General features: G+C 39.8%; 1 protein-coding gene across 3 annotated transcripts in view; it reads right to left on the bottom strand.

Moving 5' to 3' along the window:
- The window catches only part of CDK14 (cyclin dependent kinase 14), a 658,689-nt gene that overhangs the window by 450,687 nt on the left and 193,653 nt on the right, over window positions 1–14,349 (bottom strand). For all 3 annotated transcript variants that reach the window (XM_013004655.2, XM_045288804.1, XM_045288805.1), the window contains one exon: window positions 8,270–8,364. In XM_013004655.2, the coding sequence (XP_012860109.1) occupies window positions 8,270–8,364 (95 nt within the window). The remainder of the gene's footprint in view (window positions 1–8,269; window positions 8,365–14,349) is intronic.

The following is a 14,349-nucleotide window of genomic DNA, read 5'->3' as shown; positions in this document are numbered from 1 at the left end:
CCAACTATAAAATGATTTTCGTTGCTACTTCAACGCTGTCATTTTGCTACTGTTATGAATCAGGCGACCCACAGGTTGAGAACCGCTGCACTAACTGCTCTGCAGTAGAAAGATGAGGCTCTCAGCTCCCATAAACCCTTCCCGTCTCAGACAGCCTCACAGAGGGCATCACGGTGAGTCTGAACCAACCGTTTTAAAAGGAAAGTTATTCCTGTGCAGCTTTGTCTAATAACTGCAGATAGGCCTCTTGTTTGAACAGTGTATCAACATTCTTTGGTCAAAAGTTTCCAAACTCCACTGCTGTTAAGTGACTGACTCAGTTACCCAGCTGAAAGCCAGTCCACGGACATCAAGTTGATTTCTGACTCAAAGTGACCCTCGTGAGAGTTTCTGAGGCTGTGGCCCTTTCCGGGAACAGACTGCTCTATCTTTCGCCCAAAACGTGGCAAATGGCGTTCAAATCCCCAGTCTTTGGGCTAGCAGCTGAGCACACTGGCCAGCATGCCACCCGGGCTCTGCCAAGAAGATTGGGCAATGCTATCTGGCGCGGGCTAAATGAAACCTTGACAGGAAGACAAGGCTGAATGTGCGATTTGAGGAGGCTTTCAAGTTAAACAAATAAAATAAAATTAGATGTTGGCAGGTGGGTGGTTTTCTTCTTTGGAATAGGTAAGGATAAGAATTTTTTTTTTCTTCAACACCCACCTATGCACAAGGGGATCACACCTGAAAATGCTACGTATACCATCTGCTTGTTGGAAAAATTCTGTGTTTTTGTTCTTTGTAATGAATGCTATGCTTTATGCTCTGCTACAACTCTACCACTGTTATCAGACGCCGCTGCCATTGTCACACTCTGTGACTAATAGCGTGGTTACAGGCTTTATCTTTGAAGTGAGCTGTGATAATAAGCTTTGGCCCCTGGACCCGGAGTCCTAATAAGAAACAGAAGGTGGGTCTCAGGAGAAACCTGCAGCAAAATGTATATAAAGTTGCTATATTTTCTGTTGTACAGAGTTCCCATTTTCGGGTTCTCAGCTTGTAGAAAGCTAACATGCATGGCTGCTAATGAAAAAGTTGGAGGTTTGAATCTACCCAGGGGCACACTGACAATCTACTTCAAAACGAAAAATCCGCCCTTGAAAGCACTCGGGAGCACAGTTCTACCCTGACATACCCGGTCGCCATGAGTCCGAATCAATTCAGCAGCAACTGGTTTTTAACCTCTCAAGGTTTGGGAAGTCAGCGCGACTCTCCAGGTGTCAAGCCTTTAGATTGAAATGACAATGAACCAGAAGCCCAGCTTTTCCGTCTGGGGATTTTTTTTTTTTTTTAACTTGTACAATTCTTCAAACTCTTCTGATAGCATTCCTGTGGGGTGACCTTCAGGACAGGCAGAAAGAACCTGGCTTTAATCGCACATGCTCTGAAAAGGTGGTTAACTCCTGTGCCTTTCTTCTTGCTGCTGCTTGTTTTAATTAACAGCATTTCTTCCTCCTGTTTCTCCTGGGGCTTTGAAGACCTATTTGAAATGTATTTAGTGTATTGCATCCTGGGTTTGGCCTGGTCTCTCAATTTATGAGGTCATTTAATTCAAGCTCAATTATTCAGCACAAATTGGCAGAATGAAATGCTAAAAGAAGATTGGCACTTTCAATCACATAAATCCCATGTTACAGAAAGTGAGCAAATTTGTCCACTGTTTTTATTGCCCTCTGAGATAACAGTTTTCAGCTGGCATGAACCAGCGTGGGCCGGCTTGAAAGCCTTCTTGTTTTCACCCGAAAAAATCCAGGGATCAGGATCACTTGTGAGACAACTTAGTCTGATGACTTAGTCTGATGAAGTGCAAGTCTCTAGTTCCACAGGCGGAACAAAGAACAGGGTCTTGCCCTGCTAAGTGACACTCGAGGACTGAGAAAATCCAAAACAAGCCATTTCAGCCTCGCATCACCTCTAGACTTAGTGACGGCTCCTAGCTTCTCACCACGATGCAAGGATTCAGGCATCTGGGTGGGGGTCACGCTTGCCCCTCCAGTGGATCCCAGTGCACGGGAGAGAAGGTGGGTCCCAGCACACCTCAAGTTCGGAAAAGAGGAGGAGGCAGTGGCCACACAGCTAGCCCTTTTAAAAAATAGCCAGGCTGAACTTCAACAAGAAAACTAAAATTGTGAAAAACAAACTAAGATTATAAATAAAATAGACATTCCCGAGTGTCTACACATAAGAAACTCATAAATCCTTCCAAATTTCATCTCTAGATGACAGCCCCACTTTAAGACTCAAATGTAACCCATCTGCCTAACCAAATTTGCACAGTATTCCTAAGGCAGCTTGATTTCATCTTAAGCCTTTTGGGTCTCAACATCTTTAAAAGAAAGTTCTGATAACCAAAGTGTGACAATAACAAGTTCACCTGAATAACCCAGACTCCTCAGGAAACTGTGTCTGGGATCCCTAAGAGGACATAGGGTGATGAGGGAACTGATTTAAGACAGGGTGAAGCTGGGCCTTCTGAACACAGTCACCACTGGAGAGAACACGTCTAAATGTTTTACTCATCACCTTCTCTTCTTCTGAAGTCCCACACCATTTTACCTATGGAGTCCAGGTGGGCTGAGATCAGCAACGGTTGGCAATTCAAAACCATCAGAGAATGGCCTTTCAACTCGTTGGCAATGAGTTTGGTTTATTTGTTTCCTTTTAAAATGATGTTCTAAGTTATACAGAATTATTTATGTATATATACCACCTCCTTTCAAGATTATTTCCTGAGTGTAGAATCCACAAATAATTTATCTCTTTTTTGGCCTACAGCATAAGAGGTATATAAAAAGAACATACAGAATCATTAGTTGATTAAACTAAAAAATATTAAAATGTCTTCTGTACAAAGGTCACTGGCAATTCTAAATAAAACAATGATCTTAAGTTGCTTAAAGACATTTTTTAAATGTCACACATTTAGTAAATGCGAAGCATTATTCAACGCATATTTTATGCTGTATTAAATGTTACAGCAGTTAGGTAGAGAGAATATAATGAGGACTATCAAGCCAGGCTAGGAGTAAGAAATCAGAAGTAATGATAGATTGCTTGCTGCCACCCCAAGTTATGTAAACACATACACAATGTAAAAAAAAAAAAAGGTCAATAAAACCAGTTAACTCAGATGTAAAAATACAATGAATGTAAAAAGTTATTGCAATTTTCCCCCCAAAAAAGATTATAGGTTGGCATAAGCAATGTCAGCTATCAAGTTTTCAGACACAGGCTCATGAACAAGGAGGCTGAAGTACAGAACTCTGCGTTAATTTTGCCTCAAATAGACCCAAGATAATTCAAGGAAAATAAAAATACTCCCTTTTAAGTTTCTAAACTTTGCCTAATAGCAACCGTACCAAAATCAAGAATTATACCAACCTCCTAACGGGGCAAAAATCATTGATAATATTACACTAAAAAGAGCCGTGAAATGGTGTGTGTAAGTAGAACACTGTCATGAGTGCTATGCCAAATCAGTGAGTCTTGACATTAATGAAACGTAAGGTAACATGCCCACCACTTGACTGTCAGTTTGCCATACTGTGCTGGCTTGTGTGTGGCTGTGGTGCTGAAAGCTATGTCACGGGTATTTCAAATACAAGCAGGGTCACCCAAAGTGAATAGGTTTCAGCATAGCTTCCAGACTAAAAACAGACTATGCACTTCAGAAGAATTATCCACTGATAATTCTTATATTTAAGAAATCTTATGGATACCATGGCAGAAAATCATCCCAATAACAGTTGCTTAAATACAATGAAAGGGAACTGCCAGGGGTTCAGGCTAGATTCATAAGAAGACATGGGACAAACGATATCATTGCTGACATCAGATGGATCTTGGCTGAAAGCAAAGAATACCAGAATGATGTTTATTTGTGTTTCATTGACTATACTTGGCAGTCAACAATATGGATCATAACAAACTAAGGATAGTCTTGAGAAGAAAAGACAATCCAGAATACCTAATTGTATTTTTGCAGAACCTGTACATGGATCAGGAGGCAGTTGTGCAAACAGAACAAGGGAGTACTATATGGTATAAAATCAGGAAAGGTGTGCATCAGGGTTGTATCCTCTCACCATACCTATTCAATCTGTATACTTAACAAATCATCAGAAAAGCTGGATTATACAAAGAAGAATGCTGTATGGACTTGGAGGAAGGCTTATTAACAACCTGTGGTATGCAGGTAACACAATCCTCCTGGCTGAAAGTGAGAAGGACCTGAAGCACTACTGAAGATGAAGGACTGCGTTCTTCAGTGTGGATCACAATTCCATGTAACGAAAACCCAAATCCTCACCACTGAACCAATAGGTCACATCATGACCAATGGAGAGAAGATTGAAGTTGTCAAGATTTCATCTTGCTTGGATCCACAACCAATGCTCACAGCGGCAGCAGTCAAGAGATCAAATGAAGCACTACACTGTAATCTGCTGGACAAGACTTCGTGAAAGTTTTAACACAGAGAAATGTCACTCTGAGGACTAACGTGCATCTAACCTAAGCCATGGTGTTTTCAGTTGCCTCATCTGCATGTGAAAGTTGGACACTGAGTAAGGAAGAGCAAGAGATATAGATGCATTTGAACTATGGTTTTGGTGAAGAATATTGAAAAAACAAACAGATCTGTCTTTAGAAGTCCATCCAGAAATGAATGCACCTTAGAGGCAAGGATGGCGAGACTCCATTTCCGGTAACTTGGACTTCTTGTCAGGAGAGGTCAGTCCCTGGAGAAGGACATCATGCCTAGTAAAGTGGAGGGGCAACAAAAAAGAGGAAGGCCCTAGACAAGACGGATTGACACGATGGCTGCAACACAGGGCTCAAACATAAGAACAATTGTGAGGAGGGTTCGGTTGTACATTAGGTCACCAGAAGAAGAAACTGACTCAGTGCCACCTCCCAACGACAACAAGAGGGTGGCATTCAAATTTAACATCTGTAAATCATGTCTACATATTTATATGTAAATTGATGACAAAGTGAAAATCAGTTGAATCAACACAATTGCCAAGCAATTGACAAGATATTTATAGCTGTTCTTGGGGAGGTAACTAATGATTATATTTAAAGAGGGGAACAGATATGCATGGAATTTATCTGCATGCTAAAGAACAATGGAATGTTGATCCTAATATTATCTAGCTCTTTAAATTATGCAAGGCTTAAATAAAAACAAAAGCCCCTCTCTGTTCTCAACTTCTATTAGATAGCAGGTGACTGGTGTTCTGCCTGTCCCTGTCACCTTAAACAAGCAGGCCCAGGCAGCTTGTCATCTCTTTAAGCAGGTGAGCGGGCAAAGGTGTGCATATCCCGCTGAAGGAAATTTAATACTACATGTGGCCAGCAGGCTTGACACTGCTGGAGAAATACTGGCAAGTTAAATTTAGACCTGCTGGAGTAAAAGCTATCAACTGTCCCAAACTATCATCTTTAAAAGAGTGTAGGTACTTTTAAAGACCATCTTTCTTTTGTTCAGGCATAATAAATGGTGAATCTTTTAACTATCACCAAGGCTTTGATATAAATCTTAAAGTTAACATTTAAAAGAGTTATTTGCTTCAATTTGGAGATCAGAATACATCTTTTGGGGGAAGGTTTACTGCCTTATAAAGAAATGGTATGTTTGGTTTTGCTAAATTAAAATATGCAAGCACTGTACTTTAGGCAGTAATTGCTTAATACATGGTAGTTATCATGAGTAAGGAACCTTCTTGGCGTAGTGGGTTATGCATTAGGCCACTAACTACAAAGTCAGCAGTTCGAATCCACTAGCCTCAGAAACCCCAATGAGTACGTCCTATAGGGTAACCATGAATCAGAATCAACTTGATGGCAGTGGGATCATCATAGTTAGTAACATTAAGTGTGCAGTTTTTAAAATATACAGTAGAGGACTGCTACCTTTTCCTCGGGAAAAAGATATGAAAACAGGATAAACAACCCAATTGTTGAAGTAAGCTCAACTATTTAGGCCAGTGGTTCTCAACCTGTGTGTCGCATCCCCTTTGGGTGTTGAACAACCCTTTCCGATGGTCTTAAATGCGAGACACCGCTCCTCTCTATCCGTCTCCAGACAGCTCCGCCCACATGCGGATACACCCACATACAGGGTCACCACAACAGGAAGAACTGTGTTAAAGGGTCGCAGCATTGGGAAGGTTGAGAACCACTGATTTGGGCCATTAACTTGACATTCCAAAATCATCAAGCATTTCTGAAATTTTGTTTATTTCATTTTGTTCCATTTTATCTTTCATGGAAATAAAAACAGCAAAACATTATTAAATATTTTTACAAATATCTAAGCCTTCAAAAGTAATACTAGTTTTGATGGACAGAATTTAAGTGTTTCCTTACTTACATAGCTTAATTTATAAGGAAAGTCCCTTCTTCCTATTTAAAATTTTTAAAATATAGCAAAAGTATAAAACTTCATAAAAATCTAAGATTATCAAATTAGCATATAGTCAGTTTCCTATTATGTCTTGAATGATTCATGAAAGAAATGTTTTCTTCATATTGAGTTTGATTACTTAAATCAGGATTTTCTATGGTGCATAATATTTTTTTAATGAGACCAACAAGTAGATGGTATCAAAAGATATAGCACCTAAGGTCTTAAAGACTTGAAGGTAAACACGGAGCCATGTAGCTCAGAAGTAACAAAGACAACATGGAGAAACACACCAGCCTGTGTGATCACAAGGTGCGAAAGGGATCAGTTGTCAGGCATCAAAGAACAAAAAAAATCATATCATGGTGTGCTCACCTCCCTGATACAATTGAAGACAAATGGGTGCATAAGCAAAAGTAGTGAAGAAAGCTGATGGTGCCCGGCTATCAAAAGATAGAGCACCCGGGGTCTTAACGGCTTGAAGGTAAACTAGTGGCCATCTAGCTCAAAAGCAACAAAGCCCACATGGAAGAAGCACACCAGCCTGTGTGATCACAAGGTGTCAATGGGATCAGGTATCTCGCATCAAAGAACAAAAAATCATATCAATGTGAATGAAGGGGAGTGCAGAGTGGGGACCCAAAGCCCATCTTAGGCAACAGGACATCCCCTTAAAGAAGGGTCGGAGGGAGGAGAAGAGCTAGTCAGGGTGCTGTATAGCAACGATGAAATATACAACTTTCCTCTAGTTCCTAATTGCTTCGCACTCCCCCTCATTCACAATGATATGATTTTTTGTTCTTTGATGTGTGATCCCTCATCCCTTTGACACCTCATGATCACACAGGTTGGTGTGCTTCTTCCATGTAGGCTTTGTTGCTTCTGAGCTAGATGGCCACTGGAAGAAGCGCACCAGCCTGCGTGATCACGAGGTGCCGAAGGGATGTTATCAGGCATCAAAGAACAAAAAAATAATATCATTGTGTGCTCCAATACGACTGCTGAAGACAAATGGGTGCATAAGTAAATGTTGTGAAGAAAGCTGATGGTGCCCGGATATCAAAAGATACAGCGTTTGGGGGCCTTAAAAGGCTTGAAAGAAACTGATTCTCAACATAAATTTGCTAAAGTTATTATGGTTAAGTAAATTTCTGTCTCCTATGGATAGTTCAGATCTATCATGATGCTTGATATAAGTTATATGCCAGTAAATAAAATATCTGGATGCCCTTAATAATGGAGCAAGGAGATGGCTATCAGAGGCTTATGGGGGCAAACTTTTCCTGAATTCAGGATACCACAGTGAGGGAAGAGGTCAGTGGGAAACAATGCTGTTTTCTCCATATGGAAATATAAGCAACGTGATGTCAAATAGATGGAACAAAGAAGAACGTAGCGTGCGGCGGTTCTTTGAATTAAGTGACTTCTTAAAATAGAGTCAAAGCTAAATTTAAAAAGACATCAAGAATAGTCAATATATTTCGCTCTTTCAAATCGATACTGTTACTCTTAAGCAAACACTAATCTTCATGAGAAATTAACCACACCAGTCACCTGGAAGTGAATTCTCCTGAGAGTGTCTGAGCCAATGAGAGACAAAGAAAACAAAGGGGCCCAGGGAAGGAGGGGAGAAGAGTACAGATGTGGAAGAAACCTAGGAAAGGGGTAGAAGGGAAAATCAACTCCTCAGCTCTCATGCTTGTTTAAAAGAGAGAGAGGAAACTATTGTTTATTAAGTGAAAAGTATTGAGATACACTGTTACTATGTATTAAGGGCAAATACAGATTTCTATATGCCATACTTAAAAGTTAACTTACTTGCTTTTCCCTTTGTAGACTGTCGCATAAGATCCTTCACCTAGTTTTTCCAGTTTTTCATATGAGTCGGCTTTTCCAAATTTGGGACTTGTTGGCTAGAATGGGAACAGAAGATAAACACAGGAGAGTTTATCAAGCTGATTAACAGTGAATAAACCTGATTTTGCTGAGCATGCACAGAACCTCTGTCACTTTTTCAATCATTCTTTTCTTTCAGATTATAAGAATACTTATATTTTAAATAACAACACAGTGAATGGCATTGTTACAAAAGTCAGAAAACACACACAACGTCCAATTCTTCTAGGTCCTTCCTTCATACATCATATAAACAGGAACAGGGCATTGGGACTGGAGGAAGTTCTCACTGACAGCCTACGATACTGTCCTCATTGTGTGCTGAAAGAAAACAGGGCTTGATCAAACACTGATCAATACCGGTCTGATTTCACCTCAACACTAAGGGGAACAATCCTCGCAGGTGAGCCATCATGAGGATAAACGAAGACATGCCCGCAGTTGTCAGGGTCTTATTTGACTGGTTTCCACAATCAAACCCCCGTGGAAGCAGCAGTCAAAAGACAAGGGACAAATTCCATTCGACAAATCTGCTGCACGTGACCTCTTCAAAGAACTAAATAGTAAAGGTGTCACTTTGATGACTGAGGTGAGCCTGATCCAAACCATGATAGTTTCACCCGCCTTATAGGCATAGGAAATTGGCAGTGAGTCGTAAAGACCAAAGACTTGATGGATTTTAATGATGGTATTGGTGAATACTGAATAGTATGCCAGAGAACTGTCATCAAGTCAATACCAACCGATAAAGACCCTCTAGGACAGTGGTTCTCAGCCTTCCTAATGCCGCGACCCTTTCATCCAGGTCCTCATGTTGTGGTGCCCCTCCCCCAACCATAAAATTATTTTCGTAGTTACTTCATAACTGTAATTTTGCTACTGTTATGAATCAGGCGACCCCTTTGAAAGGGTCGTTTGACCCCCAAACGGGTGGCGACCCACAGGTTGAGGACCGCTGCTTTAAGCCCTCAAACACCTTTTCCTGAGAGCCGGGCACCATCTGATTTCTTCCCCACACTTTGCCATGGCCCTCAGATCTCCAGTGGTCTCTTCATGAGGGCAAGTACTGGGCAGGGCCCTATCATAAGAACTCATTTTTCATACATTAGGGTTCCAATCAAGTGAGAGCTCAGGATCCATTCTTATAACTACACCCATACGGCAAATTCTTCTGAAGTGGACAGCCTATTCCTTCTGTGTCTGGTCTGAGGCTGGAAGCTCTGCTGAAACCTGTTCAGCTTGGGTGACCCTGCTGGTATTTGAAATAGTGGTGACCTCGCTTCCAGCATAACAACCACACACAAGACACCACAGTAACACAAACTGATAGACCAGTGGTAGTATGAGGTGTGCCCGCCCCCCAATTTCCAGAAACAATTGAGTGTCCTAGAGTGGAAGAGACTGGTCTTAGTTCATTCAGCTAGGCAGAGGTGACAAGACCAGGTTGTGTGCACTCAGAGTCCCAAGATCTGCAAGCCCAGGCAGGGACGCACTGGACATAAGGAATCTAGAACCTAAACACCCTGTCCCCTCTCCAGAGGTGATTCTTATATATGTAATTTAGTACATAAACCCAGATGGTGCTTGGGCATCCCCAGGTGATTCGTATATATACAAATCACCTGGGAATCTTATTAAAATGTAGATACTGATTCACCCTGTCTACAGTGAAAAAATAAACCCTCAGTAGAGAAATCAAACAGAATGAAACAGTTAGAAGCCCAGATACAGCCAGTGTGCTCTTTAGAACTTAAGAAGACAAGACATCTCAAGTACTTTAGACAGATTACCAGGAGGGGCTAGTCCCAGGATAAGAACATGATAGGTAAAGTAGACGTTAGTGAAAAAATGGAAGACTCTCAATTACATGGATTAACACAGTGGCTATAACAATGGGTTCAACTATAGCAATGATTGTAAGGATGGTAGAAGACTGGATGGTAATTCCTGTTGCTATACTTAAGAAGTGACTGTTCTACGACTAAGGAATATGACTATGATTTGGAAGTGACTCTTTGGCACCTAACAACAACAAATCCTGTGTAACTTTTACATCAAACTACATCGCTACACAAGTCTGAATGTTAGAGGCTATATTAATATTACAAAGACTGCAGGAAATGGGTACACAAGAAACCTTTGCACCATGCTCAATCCACCCCTCAGAGCAAGTTATCTTAAAGGTTCAATGGTTAAAGGCCAACTTCTCTACATAGTAACTTTCATATCGTTGCTTCTTTAATGGAGAACAGCTCATTCTACATAAAGAAAAAAAAAAAAGAAATAATCCTGTGAGGTACTAAATACTTCACAGAATTTAAAATTGAATGGATGCTTCCAAAGTATCAGAGGGTCGCTTGAATGGGTACTCTGCTTTACAGAGTGACTATGAGTCAGAATCAACTTAATAGAAATGGGTAACTTGAAGTTCTTCATATTAAAGATGTTTAATTACACAACTTCTAGAATTCATTCTAAAGCTAATGAAAAAAGAAAGTTGCAAGTTCATTTCTGAGGGTACTAAGTATTAATCCATTGAATCTGCACATAGTGATTACACATCTACTCGGCGAGAGGAACCATGGCAAAAGCAGAAACAACATGATAAATGCTAATCAATGTGGTAGGAATGATTCCCGAGTTGAACATACAATCTGCTGCAGAACTGCATAACATTTTATTAGCCCATTTCTTGGCCAAGGTATCCAACACAGTATGTGAACACCAGGATCATATATTGCTAATCTTTTAACAAAATATAGTCATAGGCTTAGTTGTAATTTAATGCATTTTTCCTCAAAGCAAAAGCCATCTATTTAATCTGCTGTCATGTACTACTCAGTGTGGAAAATATATACATACAATGACACAAACTTTGCAATTACCCATGTTTTAAGAAAACAGTCTAGCCAAATAACAAGTGTGTGTTTGTGTGTGTGTACTCAACTTATTTAAAAAGTAAAGTACAATGACAAAGCTACTTCAAAATTTAACACAGAAGGGATGGAAGGGGCAAAGGGAGGGTGAGAGAAGAGTTAGGGGGAGTACAGAAGGGGTTATGAGATGTTCCTCTGCAAGTTTAACTAGTTTCCATATGAGTTAACTCAGATTTCAATGCTAAGTTCTTTGTAGTCATTAAGCTTGACATTCATTTAGGACCACCTTCTCCTTCTTTTCTTTACGAAATGTGCACGGACAATACAACCCAAGTGTTGAGTTGTATCAAGTAAAATTTCAGGTGTGGGTTATGTTCGCATGCATTTTTCATCCCTGGGAAACAGCTTGTGAAAGTGGCACTTTACCATTACCCTCCTGAGCCCAGGTTTTAAATAGTGATTTTAAACCCGATGTTACACTGCAGCATCAAATGATCTTCATTGGGGAAAATAATTGTGTTCACAGTTCCACTCTAAATTGTTTAAAATCGGAATGGGGGCTCTATGTGTTTTGTGCTGTGCTCCTTTAAGAATGAATCCAATCTAAGTTAAGCAGAAAAGAAGCAGCAGAAAATTACCTCTTAACTCCTATCAGGGGACAAACTGCTAATGCATATTTAGAGCAAGTACAAGACACAGTCACCACAACATTGCTAAGACCAGGAAGTCAGTATTTCCTCCTCTTGGAAAGGCACAAATAATTTTCTACAAAAACTTTTCTCTCTTCACAGCTGTCTTTGGTAACAGTCGATGGGAAAAAAGCAGAAAACAAAAAAAGAGTCAATGTTACTTTTTTCAGACACATTCCATACTTTGAACATACTATGTAAAGAAATTAAATTAAGAAAACTAGGGGAAAATATTCTTTGTATAAAAATGCACTCCAAGAAAATTTATGTCAAAGAAAATGCTAATGGTTCAAAGTAGTCTATTTATCTAATTAGATAGCTTCTGATGTAGTAGCTGCTGTGGTTAAAGCATATTTTACTAACACTAAGATGGCAGAAAATTAATATTTTGCCACATGTTGGGATAAATGCAATCAATGTTATTTGCCCAATGAAGCTGATATGCAGACATTATGGAAAGACACTGTAATTTGCAGATCAATCATTCTGGCTCCATAGAAAGCATCGAAGGCATACAACTCGGTATCATGTCTGGGGTAGAGGGTCGAAGTTTTCTGTCTATGAAAAGATATGCCTATGATACAAGTTGCATCTGTGAGAAAATCTTAATATTGACAGCTAGAGTCTTATAAAGTCATCTGCAATTTTAACTACCCTGAAATGTTCTACTCTGTAATTACTGTGCATACACATACCAGGTCTTAATGAAGCCAATAATAAATCCTCCCTATCAAATGAATGAGCTAAGAAATTTCAGAATCAGAGGTCTTATTATCTTTGCTAATTAAGATTCAGGCCTTTGGTTTGCATTTTTTAACTTCATTAAATCATCAAATTTAAATAAAGTCACTGTATCAAACTAAGATGTTGTCAGCCCTAAACATTGTCTTTGGCTCTCTGATGTCAAGGTGCATGAATGGATGAAAGCAGCTTTGTGGGACCACTATATTCTATGTTGCCGCTCCCCTAGTTAGAATGCAGGCTTCAGATAGCACTTGGAATTGGAAATATAAGAGCTACTCAGTAATTATTAACAGACACCAACTGCATAGAGCATAGAGATATGAAATTTAATGAGATGTTAATACATTAAAAAAAAACAGAATAAAGGAACCAAGAACCTTCAATTGTCTGGACCAGTGGAGGGGAACATTATCAGGGATAATGAAATAGTGCAGATTACCTTCCAGCTGAGCAGTGTTTGTCACTCTGACCTAAACGGGTGTGCACCTGGCACTCAATGGCTTTAATGTATTGTTTGCGTCACAGTAAAAACAGCTAGCTAATATGGGGTGTTTAGTATATATGTCAGGCTTTGAGCTTAGCAGTTTATACCGATTGCCTAACTCAAGCCCTGAGCACCCGTATGAGGTTGGTTGTATAAATATCTTCAATTGAAGATAAAGAATATAAAGACTGAAGCAATAAGCCAATTCTCCTAAGATCTTAGAGTTAGTAGCAGAACTAGAAATCAAACCAGGTTGATCAGACTTGACAGCCTTTGTCTTTCCCACCATGGAGACCTAACTCGCACCAAAATGTGTAAGAAATGATTAATTCTGTGTAAGTCTTTTATCTGCTGAAATCCTATGCTGGAAACAGCCACAGGTTTTGAATTGCATTTTTTAAAACTCCATGGGCACCTCTGTGCTCCTTCTCAGGCTATCAAGATAAGAATATAAGAATGTCAATATTTAGATTCATACTGAAGTCTTTTAAAATTGAGTGTAATCTTCATACCTTACTGAGGATGCAGATGTAAAAGGGTATAGCCACCTTGGAAAAATGTTTTTGGCATTTCCGCAAATGGTAGATGGGAAGAAGTAAATTTAGAAGAATTTATGAAATATGGACAAGAATTGAGCCTTTGGCTAGGAGTTCTGATTGCGTAGTGGCCCAGTTGTTGGGGTACTGACTGTAGGTTAGCAGTTTGAAACCACGTGGTTCTGCAGGAGAAAAATGAGGTTCTCTACTTCCACAGGGGTTACAGGCTGGGAAACCCACTTGTAATTCTACTCTGTCCAATAGATAGGGTTGCTAGGAATCACAACTGACTCGATGACAATGAGTTTGTTTTTATTAAAACCTACATATAGGCTGCTGAAAATATTAGTCTCCTTAAGCTCAACTTGTCACAGCACAAATCAATGAAATTCCCTCTAAATTTATTTAGTGAGGCACTTTCCTTTAGTACTTCTGATAGTTCTAGATATTAAAGAACGCAGAAAGCAAATATTTGGAGAATGATGGAGAATTTGGGGCAACAAATTTGGAGAATTTGGGGCAACAAATGTACAAATGTGCTTGACGCAATGGATGGATGGATTGTTATAAGAGTTGTACAAGCCCCCAGTAAAATGCTTTAAAAACAAACACAGCTGGGTTTAGGGAAGTAGTTTAAAAGTGGTGGAGCTAGGCCAAACAGAGCAGCCAGTCC

Source organism: Echinops telfairi, unplaced genomic scaffold (assembly GCF_000313985.2).
Source record: "Echinops telfairi isolate 266 unplaced genomic scaffold, ASM31398v2 ScPeMD7_23;HRSCAF=83, whole genome shotgun sequence".
Lineage (NCBI taxonomy): Eukaryota > Metazoa > Chordata > Mammalia > Afrosoricida > Tenrecidae > Echinops > Echinops telfairi.
Note: the sequence above shows the minus strand (reverse complement) of the source record. Positions and strands in the feature narration are given on the sequence as shown.